Raw genomic sequence first — 16,506 nt, forward strand, 5'->3', positions numbered from 1 at the left:
TAAATCCATGTGTTTTGATTATATACATTATATACTGTCTCTTATACACATCTAGATGTGTATAAGAGACAGTATATGTATATATAAATTTTTTAATTTTTTCAACTAATAATTTCTAATATCTGTTTTTTAATATATATGAATTTTATTCTCACTAAAAAAATAATAATAAAAATAAAATTAAATTCTAACAACGCAAACGCTAAAACACAAAATTTGTTTATTTGTCAAGTTTTTCGCGCTGCGCTTAGCACTTCACAYATTTTCATTGTTTAATTATTTACTAATTTTGTTTTTAAATTTTCTTACGTTCTTAGGCCATGAACATTGYACATTCCATCACGATCTCGAGCTGGATCACAAACCACCCACACGTGAGGCGCTACTACCCGAATTGTCGCGTTCATATCGTCTATTGCTGAGTGGGCTTGGTGAGAATCCCGAGCGTCAGGGCTTGCTGAAGACACCCGAACGCGCCGCAAAGGCTATGCTATTCTTTACAAAGGGCTATGATCAAAATTTGGAAGGTGAGTACCAGCMACTTTCTTTTCGAAGCTATTCTGACTTTTATTATTCGCTCAGTATACAATTATACAAGTATCTGTAAAAATGTTTATAAACCTACTCTTTAAATATGTATATTSTCAATTCCTTGTATAGTCAACGTTTTTATTTGACAAGATAGTTTGGCATGCATTTTTGTGTAAGATAATGGGCAATCTTTTATGAAAATGTTTAGATCGGATCACTTTTGCATATAGCTGCAATACAAACTGAACGATCGGAATCAAATGCTTGTATGGAAAACTTTTTCATATGACGAAATATCTTCATCAAAATTTGGCACGTACAATAAATTGTTCAGATCGAATTACTATAGTATATAGGTGCCATACAAATTGGTGATCAAAATCTAGGCCTTGAATGAAAATTTTTTTATTTGAAAAGATATCTTCATGAAATTTGACAGGGATTTTACAAAGCAACTGGTTTTATATTTGAAATGTATAAATCCATGTGTTTTGATTATATACATTATATAATTTTTTAAATTATTAAATGTAATTTTATCGCCACTAATTTTCTTGATTAAATAATCGAATTTGTGTATTCCACTTACATATATATGGTACATACATGGTTACATACATAATAAGTTATGCGCTAGCATACATATTCACATACATGCAAACAAAAATTCAAGTTTTGAAAAGTGCTGGTCATCGATATTCATTAGTACGATCGCCTTGTTAGATATCCATACATGTCAGATATTCTTTACTCTATACCGCTCAATAGTTGAATGCTAACTTCAGCAACGTTRACAGAGCCATAGTTGGCGTAGTATTTGTAATTATAACTTAAATACGTGATTTTATAGCTTGGTTTACTTTTTATAAAAAAAAAAATAACATATAGCAGGTTTTTGCTTTAATACGAGTAGCTGTTTAGTAAAATATCACAGTATTTTTTATTTTGCATTTTTACTCTAAATTTAAGCAAAAGTACAAAAATGTTTGGTACAAATTATASTTAATATAATATTGGGTTTATAACTAAATTCGTGAGCTTCCTTTATTTCAAAATTTGAACGTTTATTTAAAAAAAACATGCACAATAATTTTATCCAAAGTATTACCCATCTGAAGCTCCAAATTTTTCATCAGCCACAATCCGTTGCCAAAATTGTCTTCCAAAGTCTGTTAGTTTCAATTCAAATGGCATTCAATTTCCTTGCTTTTGAATGTAACCGCCAGCTTTTAAATCTTTGGCTTAAAGCTCTTCTTTTGTTTGACAACAATCTTTATCGAGTAATGATTCCAGTTCTTCATCCTCCAAACTTGTTTGACCATCCAGGACATTCGCTGTCTTCCAAACCAAATTCACTACTTTTAAACCGCGCAAACCATTTTGAGTACAAGCGCCCATCTATGGCATGTTCACCATAAATTTCTTCCAAAATATCTTGAATTTTGGTTGAGAATTCTTTCAAATTAATGTAATGTACAAGAAATCCCAAAAAAACACTTTTTCAGGTACAAAGATGAACAAGTTCACACTTCAAATGAATGCCATCTACACCATATACAAAAAAGGCGCAAAGAAAGGCTATAGCCTTAAAACTAATGGTCGGAATATTGGAATAATAAAATGAAAAGCAAGTTACGCCATCTCTTGGCAAACAGCAAAAATAAAGACTCGGTATATTGAAAAGTTAGTTAAATCCATAATAATATTTTAGTTTAATAATACAAACCTTTTAATAATATTATTATTTAATTAGAGAAATTACTAAAAAAAAGAAAAATATGAATCATAATTTACTTTAAAATATGACTTTAATGTTAATTCATAAAATATTAACGACTTGTCCTTTCATAAGCGGTAATATACAGTTAGAAGGCCGAAAAAGAGCGAAGTAAAAATACAAGTACAATTTTTTCTGAGAAAGCTTTTAAATTAATTGATCAAAAAAAGCGAATACAATTTTTTGACAAAATGGCGGTTTATAAAAAAAAATTTTTTTTTCCAAAATTTCGTTCCAAAATTAGGTCTACAACTTTGCTTCCGCCGTTTTTGTTTTTTTTTTTTGCGAATTTAAGGCTTTATTGTATTAAAACGGTCCAAAAGTGTTCTATATTTTTTTAATACCTAATAGAAATCATATAGATGGGAGTAGTAGAGTAATAGTATTATCTATGCATGTCAGCCTCAGTAAAGCGTGGACGGGTCCTCAGCTGCACTTTTCTTGGAATTAAAAAAGAAAAGCAAAATTTCCTGCAAATGTCGAGAATTCGGCTCAAAAAGTGACATTTTCAGTTGAGAATAAGTTTGGGATGCAAACAGATCTCTACAAATATTTTGTTGGGTTAATGTTCAMACAAATGTCTAAGATCGACATCTATTGGAAAACGGCGGAAGCAAAGTTCTAGTTGTAATTTTACATTAGTTGTARTTGTAATTTTACATTAATTACTATGAAATTATTTAAGAAGCTCGTGTTAAAATTTGAGAGTAATCGGTTTAGCCGTTTTCGAGTAATGTTGGTCAGCGAGTTTGAAAACTTTCTGTGAGTATTCTTAAATATATGTACATTAAAAAAATGAAAAAAAATCGATTTTCTTACAAATTTTAACTCTATGTAACCCTATAACCTAAAATTAGTTATGACCTACATGGTCATATTATCACCAAAAGTTATATTTCTTACAGCTTCTAATCCAACTGCTACAAAGGTTAAAATCAGATTTATAAATTTCTATTAATATGAAATTATGAAATAATTAACGAATTCATTCAAATGTTAACGCCTCTGACATCAAAWTGGGCATGACTATGCACAATTGATGCTGCGTTTAAGTACAAATGCTTTAACTATTATACGATATGATAATTAAGATATTGCATAACAGTGTTATTAGCGTTAATTGCGGAAAAATCGTTATTTACAGTTATAAACATATAGTATATATGTACTTACATAGTAAAAATTTATAAACATACATACATACAAACCTTTAACAATACAAACATCTTCAGTGTCCGGTGTGCAACAATTGTTCATCATTCATAAGCGGTCAGCGAACCTGGTGTCATCAACAGCAACTGATGACTTATTTCATTAGCCAATTGACGCGGGGATCTTCACCTTGCAAAAAATCCGATTTTTTGCCATAACATTGACGTTAGTTGTGAAATTGTTCTTGTTGCATACATACATACACGAGTATAAGCTAACAGCTTACCCATGTGAGCCTGATCCAATGCATGGGGATTTCTTTTAGCAGACTCAACCTGTTTCATAGCGATGAGTCAATTATTTTAGTAAGAGCTTGGCTTGCGGGGAAATACCACAACAAGCTGCGTAAAGAGTAGCGCATCGTGTTCGTGATGTGCAGAATACGCCCGAAAAAAATTAAACTGTATACCAAGAAATGGCAGAAATTTATTTCGCACTAAATTAGCACAAGCATTCGGTTTTTCCAACGCTAGCAGTGCGTGTGTTAATGCGAAAATTGCAAAAAGTTTGCTTTCCAATATTTTGTGAATATATTCAACCAACTTTTACTGCATACGTACAGACCTTAATTGATTGATGCACTTTAACTGACAGCTTGGCATACACAAGATGGCCACACTATTAACTGTTGTATGCCACATTAACTTTGAATGGTGACATGACTGCGCATAAATAGCTAAAATCCTTGCATACAATTGCGTAGCTGTATAGTATATATAAAAATGTACATTAAATGTAAGAAGTATGAAGAAAATGCGCAAGCAAACGTCCTTCGTTGAAAGGAAACCAAGCAAAAGTATAACTGTAATGTACATACATATGTATGTGCATGGCAAATAGTGTTAGAAATGGACTGGACTTTAAGTGTGTTCAATTTAAGGCTGTCTTAACATGAACCTAAATTAAGTTTTATCATAAGAAGCTTTCTCATGACGAGCGCTAAAAAGGAAATTGCCTACGTGATTACATACAAAATTCGTACAATCCTGAAGGCATTCTCAACAAGTGGTTGCGTCAAAAGCATACATACATATACATACATATATATATATATATCAATAATAAAATTTTGGAGAGGTTGGTTATAACTTCTCTCCTACAAACAACTGTTGACTATCATCAAAGGCTACATTTCAGGCAGCGCAAACAGAAATCAATGAAAAATTTAATATTCACTGTTAGCAAGTCAAAAATTGGATTTTGCGCTCCTTTGCCGTCAACTACTTTCTCTTTTTGTTAAAATGTCAATGTGTGTTGTCGCTGGAATCAATTGTCATTTATCTTTATTTAAGGAAAGTTTTTAATCTAAATGTAATTTTTTAAATTGTAGTGACGAATGTATACAATTAATTACAATTTTTTGTATACTTGTATATGTGTCACAAAAAATTTAATTACAAAAGCTTAAAAGCTTAGGCAATATTAATAATTAACTGTAATTACGAATCTCCTTAAATCGTTAGTTAGATTTCATTGGAAAGTCAACGATTATTATATATAATATGTATTAGTAAACGCAAATCGAAATAAAATTTTTTAATATTTATTGCTAATGATTAATATTTATAACGGCAACCCTGAAAGGAAACGTCAATAAATTTGGTAAGAGTGTTGATAAAATTATTCTGCTGAATATGCTGATGAGTGAACCTTTTCGACAAGGAAATAAAATTTAGTTACAAATATTTATGTACCATATACAAACATATATGTATGTATTAATGTATATATTTATACATATACACACACATATTTTGTAATGTAATTTTTGCCGTTTTTAACATACATTCCTTTTTGACAGAATTTAACTACATAAATGCGTTTACATATACATACATACATATACATACATACATATGTATATGACYGTAGTATCTGTAAATTTAATGATTGTACGTAATCAAATTAAAGGATAAATAAATGATGATCTTTGATTATTGTGTAAATTTATGGAAAATTTGCCTAAAAACCAAACAGCCTTATTCTTTTCTAAATAAGTCTTGAATTTTACACATTTATGTAGAGATAAATTCGATTYAACAATTTTTTGTTATTTTTACTATTTAAAGATAAACTGTTTTCTCTTCTCATGTGTTTTTAAACCCATATATTCTTATTCCTACTCTGCTTTCGACATTTTTTACAAAACTATATTTTGAAGGCAAAGCACATTCAATTTGCATTTGATCTTTAAAACAAAAAATCGAACTCTTGTGACACGTTTAGTTAATTAATACATAGAAGCTTGTGGTAAAAAACCAAACCATATGATCAAAAGCTCAGTGCTTACAAATTCTAAATCAAAATTAATACAAAAACTTGATTTAAACAAAAAATATATAAACGCAAATAACTGGTTTCTGAACTTGTTAATTTTTCGTAAAATAAAATAACGTTACGTTTGTATGTACATATGTATATATATGCATGTTTTTGGCAAAAGTGCATTAGAGAGCAAAAATTGCAGCTGTGCTATTTGAATATATTATAAAAAGCCCGATATTTAAAAAATATTTGTCGTGCAACATTTGATCAGGYGTTAAAGTTTAAATGTGTTGCAAATTAGTCGAAGTGCATTCACAAACACATACATATGCACATACATACGTATAGTCTTAGTAGAGAAATACATATGTACTCATTAAGCTTTTAATTGAGCTAAGCTCCGAAGTTGGCCGTTCTACTAAATAAAATATGTTTATTATTGGTATTTGTCAATAACTGTTATTGTAATTTGACTTCATAACTTATTTTATCTTAAATTAAGCTAAAATTAGAGGATTTGTAAAGTATTTGATTGAATTAAATAAATCCCCTTAAAGCAAGAACCTCCCGATGTCAACTACAATCAGTGCGGTTTATGAGCATAAAACGACAACTCGAAATTAAAATTGGCACTTTTATAAAAAGCAAATCAAAATTTATAATATTAGCTAAAGAAGTGTTTGTTTTCTGCGACTTCCAACTCTTGTCACATTTTTTTTATTTTTGTTTTCTGTTACATTTGGCTTTCGATATTTTATCGAACACATAAATCTATTTGTGTTTGTTTTGTTTGAAGATAGTGTTCTTTTTAAGTATTTATCATATCCTAAGGTTTAACTTTTCATTTACCAATGTCTATACATATATGTTGTATTAAATTTGTTATAATTTGGTATAAATTGCACAAATAATAATATTTTGAAGGATATATATTACACACCTGCTCAAAATAATAGTTACACAATACTTTTTCAAGTAAAGCTCATGAATAAAAAGTGTTATTTAAATTTTTAAGAAAAACGCAAACGTACATATATTTTTCAAATATTTACAAGCTTATTTAAATAAACTTCATTAAAAAAAAAGCAAACAAACAAATGTAGATCCAAAAACATTTCATAGCTAAAATAAAGTTGCTAAAAAAAAACAGTACACTTTTAATAAGACAATTATTTTGGAAAAGCAAATTATGATAAAACAGTTTTGTTGTATATTTAAGATTAATCAGTTAATAGCCAGTATATCCACCATTATTCTGGATTACTTTATTTATTCGTTTGGACATACTACTGATTAAAGTCTGTCAGGTTTCTTTAGGTATCTCTTACCAAGTTTTTTGTATGCATTCCTATAACTGRTCTTTGTTAGAGAAAGATTGACTCGTCAAATTTTTTTTTTAGTTGTTCCCATAGGTTTTCTATTGAATTTAAATGCGGGGATTGGCTTGGCCACTTCAAAACGTTAACATTATTAACTTCAAAATATTTTTTATCCAGTTTGGAGGGATGTTTTGGGTCATTATCTTGCTGATATACCCAACGTAATGGTAAGCTTTTTTCAGCATAGGGTATTATGACATTTTCAAGTATTTCCTTGTACTCCGACGATGTCATTTTATTAGTTGTATATAGGACTTACTCCATACCAAGAAAAACATCCCCCCACCATGAGGTTTCCACTTCCATGCTTCACAGTTTTTTTTTTTGTGAATCGAACGTGAAACTCCTTTCCTTTTGGACGACGCAAATTTCTCTCACAATCGTTTCCAAACAAATTTACTTTCGTTTCATCGCTCCATAAGATATTTCTCCACTTTTTTGTTCCCTCAGGTCCTGACCAATCTAAATGACCTTTTACAAAATTTAAACTCATATCTAAATTTTTTGATCACATCAATGGAACTTTTCTGGCTTTACGTCCTGGTAGCTTGGCCTTTTGCAAACGCCTGCGAACTGTTTTCGACAATTTAAAGGGGCCCTTTTTACAAATAGTTGCAATGTGGCGATCAAGAACTGTATTCGTTTTTTGTGGCCTTCCACGAGTCTTCCTACTACATTTTCGCTCTAAAGCATTTTTAACAAAATTATGAGACCTTTCCATTAATTTCCCGAAGCGATTTTCCTTACTTTCTGAAACTTGAAAAACTGGATAAATTTTGTTTTCACAAAAAGCTAAGTTCACTTATGTGTAACTATTATGTTGAGCAATTTTTTTCTGAGAATTCACGCAAAACTGACACACCCATTAATTCGGGATATCACATGCTTCATTCTCWTAGAAAGCGCGATGCCGTATTATCTTAATTAAACTTACAGCATAACTTGTCGCATACAGCCCATAAAAAGTTTTTTAAGCTGTTGAGAGTACTAAGTTTTATCGTGTAACTATTATTTTGAGCAGGTGTGTATATGTAGTTAAAATATGTGTTTCGAAAAAATCAATTGTCTAGCCGCCTACGTGCTCTTGTGGCTAATTTGCGCCATWATTTAAGCACGACTCCGTGGCGCAACGGTAGCGCGTCTGACTCCAGATCAGAAGGTTGCGTGTTCAAATCACGTCGGGGTCATTGGAACAGTATTGTCATTGTCTAACTTTTTTTACTTATAGAACGAAGAAAAAATGTGTTGTAATAAAACAAAAAAGTTTAGAACACATTAATTGATGCGATTTGCCCTTATTATCCTGCTCCGCAAATTTATTACGAAATTTTAATTTTTTTATTGATATAAAAATACATTCTTTTATCGCTTTTKAATTTTTTTAAGTTAAGGAATGCTTATTTTATTCATTGCTTTAATTTACCGCTCCAAATTAAATGCACTAAAATTAATATTAACTTTACCAATGCAATTATGAAATTCATAAATATTGTTTAGGAATTAATTTAGGCAATCATGAATGTTATTAGGAAGAAATTTTCAACGTGAAATGCTATATCCGTATTTGGAGTATAAAAACAAATTCCATTTCTTTATATGTTTATAAAACGTTTTCGTAAGAAATTATCTCACTTACTATATACTGCATTTGTATATTCATATATTCATATACATATGTATGTATGTATGTATGTATGTATATATGTACACACGTGCGTAAGTATTAATCTGAAAGTAAAATTTCCTTCTAGGTATAGTGCCATTTAAAGATTTCTCACATATGAACATGCTCATGGTGAAGCTGAATATGGACGTAAACTCATAAACATTTTGGCGCATTTAAAATGCGTGTGCATTTTTTTTTTTAATTACACCTACTACTTTAAAAATAACAAAGAATGCTCCTCTTTAGTAATGGTCCTCTTTAGTACAGTTTTGCCTAACRCTAATTACAGAAATATAATAGTTTTCCATTCTCTCTTGCATTAGTTTACTCTTAATTTTAAAGCTTTTCCGAAAGCTTCTTAAGTTTAAGTTCAAGTTTGCTTAGCATARGCTCTCAGTTTCTCTTTCAATTATTGTTTGTTCTTGTTTGTATTTACCGAAGGCTTGTGCTTCAGTGCGCCATTTGTGYATGAGAATTTATATGACTCCGTGGCGCAACGGTAGCGCGTCTGACTCCAGATCAGAAGGTTGCGTGTTCAAATCACGTCGGGGTCACAAGAGTTAAATTTTTACATTTTTCTTTGGAAAAATTTAATTTAACTATACTTCGAAATATTCATTAGATTTGAGAATATTATATATCTCAACAAAATTAATAATAAAGCATAGCATATATGTATGAAGCATTGGATCTCGAAGGGTGATATACATATACATTTTGAACACGCCAAACAGCTAATGAAAAACTTTTTATTTGCTTTTTTGAAATTCTACTTGAAATACGCCTTTTTATTTATCTTCAATTAGCTTATAATCAGTGTAGTTTGTAGTTGAACAGTAATATTCAGCAATAATTAGTAGTAATTTCAGACTATTATGACCATGGTAAAAAGTAAATAAACGGTAGCCAGCGTGGTTGTGTAGCGCTTTTGTGAGAAAAGGAAGAAAGACTCCGTGGCGCAACGGTAGCGCGTCTGACTCCAGATCAGAAGGTTGCGTGTTCAAATCACGTCGGGGTCACACAAGCAGTAGAAAGCTTTGGTTTGTTTTTAGCAAAATTCCGCTTTCTTCATAACCATGACTATTATGTTGTATTTCTTTTCTTTCATTTTCTATAAGTTAAAAATATTTCAATAATTTAAAATTAGCKTTGAAATGTATGATTTTTTATTGTTGATTGAAAACAAAAACTTTAAAGTTTTGAAACTTTGTAAAAATGTTAATATTTTTTCTTACCAATTCAATTTTATTTTTAGACGTTCTCAATGGCGCTGTCTTCGATGAGGATCACGATGAAATGGTAGTAGTAAAGGATATCGAAATGTTTTCCATGTGTGAACATCACATGGTGCCGTTCTATGGAAAAGTTTCTATTGGCTATTTGCCTTGCAATAAGATTTTGGGACTCAGCAAGTTGGCAAGGTAGATACATTTYTGTGGTTCATAACCAATTTTGTAGTAAAACAGTTCTTTAATTAATTCCAAATATATATCACAGAATTGTGGAGATATTTTCACGTCGTTTACAAGTGCAAGAACGTTTGACAAAGCAAATCGCCGTTGCTGTCACACAGGCTGTGCAACCAGCTGGTGTTGCTGTCATCATTGAGGGAGTGTAAGTGTACCACCCATATATTAATAAAAAATATAAATAAATAAAAATAACATAACTTCATATTATTTAGATATTAACGTTATTAGTTCGTTATAAATAAATTTATCTCCATAATTTATATTTTTTTATTTCTATTTTAGTCACATGTGTATGGTGATGCGTGGTGTGCAGAAGATCAATAGCAAAACTGTCACCTCGACAATGTTGGGCGTCTTCCGCGATGATCCTAAAACCAGAGAGGAGTTCTTAAATCTTGTGACCAGCAAATAAACGCACCTTTTAAATTAAATGAACATACTGAGAATTATTCCAGTGAATGCATATAGAAGGAAATTTTTTAATGAATGCTGCTTATATTATATTTACATATACATACATATGATATTTTAAACCGTATACCCATCCCTATATTTAAGTTGCTGTTTGCAAATAAAGATATATAGTATGTTTCAATGTATATAAATACATACTTAAAAGGAAAGTATATAGAAAACTTTAACACACTATAAAAAAGCCAGAAAGAAATTGTATTGTACTTAAGCGAGAAACCCCAAAACCATTCAAARCGTGTATGAGTAAATATTTTCTGACAACATAAAAAAATATTAAAAATATAACTTAATTTCTAAAACAAGAATAGGGAATTTTAAAATAAACTATGAGAAGAAAACTACGAAATATTTTCTGAAAGTAAATGAAAAGGTAGAAAGAAGCAAATCAAAATTAGCATAATAAAAATAATAGCAAACTGATTTCATTACAACTAAAACTAAAAAAGCAACGAAACTTAGCCAATAAACAAATTATGAATATATGTACATAATTTTATATTAAAAATTAGAAACTATAAACTTTTGACAATGTGCACTAAAAATAAAATATTTTCAGCATTGCGTAGTTTATATTATTTYGATTTTATGGTTTTCCGCACGCAAAAAGCCTTTGAAAAGCTAATTTAAATTTAAATATTAATAAATATTATTTTGTACAAAACTACACCACGGTTTGGAGAGAAACCGGAGAAACAACTTTAAGAATAATCGACTTGCCATTAATGGTTTACACCGATTGTTAAGCAAACAAAAAAAAGGCTTGTTTAAATATAAACATAAGATACAACAAAACAACAATAATAAATGCAATTGGATATTTTCGAAACAATTTTCCTAAAAAAATACAATAATATTACTGTTAATACTAACTATTATATACATATATAATGAAAACGAAACTGAAGGCATAACGTTCAAAGAATGATCAAAATATCTTTGGCTGCTGCAAATCGTTTAGGGAATTTACACAATCAAAACGAGTTTACAAAAAAAAAATCGGATATTATATTTACAAAACAATATATATAATGATTAAAAACGAAAGAAATATGTATTTATAATAATATTATTCGCATTACAAATATTTTTAAAGTAAAAATGCAAAAAACCTTGGCTTTTTGACCTGCCTAGAAAAAACATGGCGCAAAAAAGGAACGTAAACAATATAACGTTAATCCAAACGTACGTACTACATACATGCATCCATACTTCGAGACATTCGTAAAATGTATTTGTTGTTGTTCATTGTTGTCATTATAAGTATAAAAATTATATATACATACAGATATTCTATGCTATGTTAATTCCACGAGATATTAAAAAAAATAAATAAATTGTTATAGAAGCAAGTGTAAAGAGTATTACTGGGTCTGGATTTAATTAGGGTTTTATTAAAGCCTTTGAAAAGGCTTATTTAGTTTTTTTTAAACATTTCAAACATTTAATTCACATGAAGTGATAGTTACAATTATTGGAAAATAAATCAATATCCAATCATCATCAATATATTCATAATGAAGGTGGTAAATGTTTAAATTCGCYTAGAATTTATTTTTATTTCCTGCAATATGATTACAAGTTATTTCTTTCATAACCCGACTACTTTATCAAAGATGTGAACCGATTGTCTACACACGATTGTACGCTTATTTTTACAACGTACTATTGTGAATTTCAGTGTACATTTTCACAAGTCTCTCAACATTTTTAGACAAAATTGTTGTTAGCATCTCTAGTGTGTGAAAAAATTTCGGTAGGTTGTGAAAATAAAGTAATTGTATTGAAAATAATTAAAATATATATAAAATACTTCAATAAAACACTGCAATAAACTGGTTGGCGTTGATTGTATGTTTTGTTATTCATACGTGAAGCACTGTAAGGTGAAGAACACATAAAAGTGCACTGCTCTAATTGTTTGCGAGAATACACGGACCTCAGCGGTGACTTTCAATAAACTGCTAGTGAATTTATTATGCAAACAAAAAAAGTTAAACAGTGAAAATAAGTTCTGTAAAAATGTGATTAGTGCTTGGGAAATTCATGAAAACTGCTGCCATTTGTAGAAGCTAAAAAGAGATCCCCGAATGTGAACGATCGAAAACGATTATCCTCTTTTGTCACTACATTGTATCGTGCTGCATTGATAGCTTGACAAAACGTGGTGTTTTTGTTGCTTTGGCATGCTTGCTACGTTCGTTCATTGTTGCACCACTGTGAATTGCAAAATTAAATATGTCAGTAGGTGTATGCAGTGGTGGCAGCCATTGTGAATGCATTAGTTTTTTCGCTGTGGTCACGTACTCTCTTTTATGCTGTGCAATTTTGTTATAATTTAGTCAGCTTTACCTGCGCGAAGAATATTGCGAATTAATATTGTTTACATTATTGCAAATACAATATTAGTGTGATCCTACTTTATGTGTAAAGAAAATATTGACAAAGTGAAAATCAATTAAATGGAACACCTAACCAGCGACTAACATTTATTGGTAAGTAATTTTGGTAAAATTTTCGTTTTTCAACAATGTCAAATATTTCTCTACTGGCCTTTTTTGACATCTACACCGTTTGTTCGTAAAGACAATTAATTATTGTGAAGAAATAGAAAATATGCAATCGATTTATTACCAATCAACTGCGTGCACCATGCAGCCAAAGATCTACGAAAGGTGAACATTTTAGTGATGGAGAGACTTTTTTTGTTTAAATACATTCTCTCAGTGAGTTTAGATGTATGTTTAGATTTTATTCTTGCTGCTTTGTTTACTTATTTTCCGAATAATCCCATTAAATATTTACTCGTTGTTCACTATTCAGTTAGTGCGTGTGTGTGAATATGTATCTATGTACACCTGTAGTGTGTGATTATGCGGGCGACATTAACGAGATTGTGTTTTCGTAGCACCCAAGTGTTTTTAAAACCAAGCTGCCGAGCCCCCTTATTAAGTTATTTGCAAATATGTGAGTGTGCATTTTTGTTGTTCAACGCTCTTTTGATACATTTAATTCTAAGATGATTAGGGTACATGGTTTGTGTTATGTATGTGCTTTGCTCGACACAGTGTTGCCAGTGCCGGATTTGRTATTAACCAAAATATGCAATGTTATAAAAATGTATTTGATAAAAGTTTTTCGGAAGACATCCATTTAATCGTAATAATTGTTAAGTAAAGTAAAATATTTTACCGGGCTTTTTTTTCGATTGCATTAATATTTCATAGATTTTCGTTACAAGACTAATTTTGGCAGGATGTTTCAGTGATGCCATATTTTAAGTTTTAATTGTACAATTAATTTTCTAATTTGGTTTTTCTAGAGATGCACCAAATATTTTAATTTTTTGGCTGCGATTTAGAATAGCATCGCCKGATTTCGGGKATAAAATGGGTATCATTGGAAAGGTGACGTTTTCCAGATCACGAAAATATATATAGTTAGCGTTGACTAGTTTTAAAGATATTTGCATTTAAAGTAAAAAAATATACAACTTTTAAATTGACAATTTGCATATTGTGAATAACTTTTTCACTTATATTATGCTCTTTTCATTTACTAACACTTCACTATAACGTTTTTGTATAATATTTTTTTTTTAATATTTATTGCAAATAAAGCTTTATTTTAATTATTTTGTTTTAGTTAAATTCACTGCATTTGCACAACGAGAATAGGGTTGCATACTAGGAAATAGATGRTATTGCCATATCTGCCTAAATGTCAAAAAAAGAAAATAAGCAAAAACTTTATACCCTAGATACATAAATGGAAAACGCAAAAATCTTTAGCAATTTTTTATAAAAGTTGCAGAAAGGAGTTCTACGCGAAAGAACTCTGAACACCCCGGTGTTAAAGACATTGATGCGCTTATCTCACCGACCTCACTAATATAAGTAACATTCATAAAAAGCAATGACACTCGAAATATTTTTTAWAAACACACTTTATATTTTAGTGTATTATTGAGTTGTGTATTAAAATTATGAATTAAGAAAATAATTTTAAAATCCCTGTTTTACTTTTACTCAATTACTTTAAATTTTTWATGACTTACTAAATGGGAATGTTTTATTTCTTTTTGTGTGCAATATCAGAAAAGTTCTATAAGCATGGAATATCATGTTTTTAAGGACCATATATTCGTTTCTTTGTATCATACATAGATAAAATTTARTCCATAAAGAGAAGAGTTTCTTCTTTGACATTTCTTTCTTTTATTACAAAACTTACGAACTATTATCACACAGTCTAGCAAATGTAAACAAACAAGCGAGAGAAAATTTACTGTGTAACAGTTCACAATAGCTTGAGTTTTCGATGTTCAAAGTTTGAAATTCACTGTAGTGATTAAATAACTCTTGCATACACTATGCCATCCAGTGACAAAGAAATCAGTAACCAATATCACATTTCTTCATGAGTGTAAATAAAATTTGGAGTACCAGGTCTTCATTAAGCATTTATGCTGTGGATGTATGTATACTACTGTAGTAGTAATTTTTAAAAAGTATAGTGATGTCTTAAATCAAATATAAGTATTAGTGTTGCCTCGAAGGTAATTTCGTCTGTTTGAATTTGAGAGTTAAATTATAAAAATATTGGGCATTTGAAATTATATATAATAACGTAAACAGATACTTAAGAACACTCTGCAATTCTTAACAATAGAATGACAATGTGCTAATTTATAACATATTCACAACTTTTAAATATTGCCCTGCGTAGTATATCACTGAACTATGAAAAGTAAATATTTATTTTTAACTATCAATAGATATAATAATAGTGAGAGGTGCAAATATGCATCAACAAATATAATAATATTATTTACTATTCAATATTRGCGCATTATTGCCTTTGCGAATTTAGTCATTATTGACTTATTCAATTCATTTCTTTATATGTATTAAAGACTATTAGGTGATTCTCCTGGTGTTGCAAGATTGTACGAAATACAAAAATCATATTCCAAAATATGTAAGAGCACGTGAACACCTAATTGCAGAAACAGAAATATCAACGAAAATTAACATTTTGCGGCCCTTTCATATTTTCCTTTTGCAAGTGTTTTTTTTGTTGTATCAAGCCGTGCATCATACGAGTTCAAGCATCTATTTCCCTCATATGTTGTCAAATGTGTAATTGGGAAGTTTTACTGTGATAAATATCTTATTTCATTATGGGATTATCTTAATCCAATCAGACTCATTTCTAACAAGAATCCGTTTTGCTCTATATTAGTAATGCTCAAACGACATATCAGTTTATATAAACTTGGCACAATTGTTGATAATTTCTATTTGTATAACAACTAGAGCACATCATGTCTTTCTCAGCCGTAATATAAAACCTTTTATTTAAAAATATATAATTTAATATATAATGTTGACTATCATTTCAAGTATTTCTCCGCTCTTTACAAAATAAAAGTAACTACAGCAACAAGAAAACTAACATTAAAAATGAAATTCAATCAGTGAATTTTACTTTTTTATCCAAAATTTTTATATTATAACATTCGCAATACATTTATTTGTGATTACAAATTTTGGAATTTATATTTAAATGTAAAGAAGAGAGAACGTGTTAAACTATGTTGAAATTTAATAAAAATTAGCATGATGAAGTACGCGGGTAGGAATATACAATTTTAAAGTGAATACACATTACGATTATTTTGTTATTGGGGTTGGCATTTTTGTGCAATCAGTTATTTAGGACTAAAAATTT

At 29.7% G+C, this 16,506-nt stretch overlaps 2 protein-coding genes, 1 long non-coding RNA gene and 3 other non-coding genes across 12 annotated transcripts in view; 5 read left to right on the forward strand and 1 right to left on the reverse strand.

The window, feature by feature from the left end:
• Positions 1 to 11,081, forward strand: part of LOC108969682 (GTP cyclohydrolase 1) — a 32,551-nt gene extending 21,470 nt beyond the window's left edge. For both annotated transcript variants that reach the window (XM_018934564.1, XM_018934563.1), the window contains exons 2-5: positions 318 to 527; positions 10,086 to 10,251; positions 10,328 to 10,444; positions 10,585 to 11,081. In XM_018934564.1, the coding sequence (XP_018790109.1) occupies positions 318 to 527; positions 10,086 to 10,251; positions 10,328 to 10,444; positions 10,585 to 10,714 (623 nt within the window). In that variant the 3' untranslated portion in view covers positions 10,715 to 11,081. The remainder of the gene's footprint in view (positions 1 to 317; positions 528 to 10,085; positions 10,252 to 10,327; positions 10,445 to 10,584) is intronic.
• On the forward strand, positions 8,280 to 8,351 carry Trnaw-cca. Its single transcript has one exon. It is a non-coding gene; the product is annotated as a tRNA-Trp (tRNA).
• Trnaw-cca lies at positions 9,313 to 9,384 on the forward strand. Its single transcript has one exon. It is a non-coding gene; the product is annotated as a tRNA-Trp (tRNA).
• Trnaw-cca lies at positions 9,778 to 9,849 on the forward strand. Its single transcript has one exon. It is a non-coding gene; the product is annotated as a tRNA-Trp (tRNA).
• On the reverse strand, positions 9,882 to 10,136 carry LOC108969683. Its single transcript, XR_001993417.1, has 2 exons — positions 10,066 to 10,136; positions 9,882 to 9,941 (listed from the first exon to the last, which is right to left on the reverse strand). It is a non-coding gene; the product is annotated as an uncharacterized LOC108969683 (long non-coding RNA).
• A 1,332-nt stretch (positions 11,082 to 12,413) lies between the features above and the next one.
• Positions 12,414 to 16,506, forward strand: part of LOC108969675 (polyhomeotic-proximal chromatin protein-like) — a 54,057-nt gene continuing 49,964 nt past the window's right edge. For 4 of the 6 annotated variants that reach the window (XR_001993416.1, XM_018934546.1, XM_018934545.1 and 1 more), the window contains exon 1: positions 12,418 to 13,268. The gene's annotated coding sequence lies outside the window, so the exon portion shown is untranslated. Of the gene's footprint in view, positions 13,269 to 16,506 lie in introns of all 6 variants that reach the window. The other 2 variants (XM_018934550.1, XM_018934549.1) reach the window with 1 other exon arrangement.

The sequence above is a fragment of the Bactrocera latifrons genome, unplaced genomic scaffold, assembly GCF_001853355.1.
Source record: "Bactrocera latifrons isolate USDA-ARS-PBARC rearing strain unplaced genomic scaffold, ASM185335v1 scaffold_260, whole genome shotgun sequence".
Classification (NCBI taxonomy): Eukaryota; Metazoa; Arthropoda; class Insecta; order Diptera; family Tephritidae; genus Bactrocera; species Bactrocera latifrons.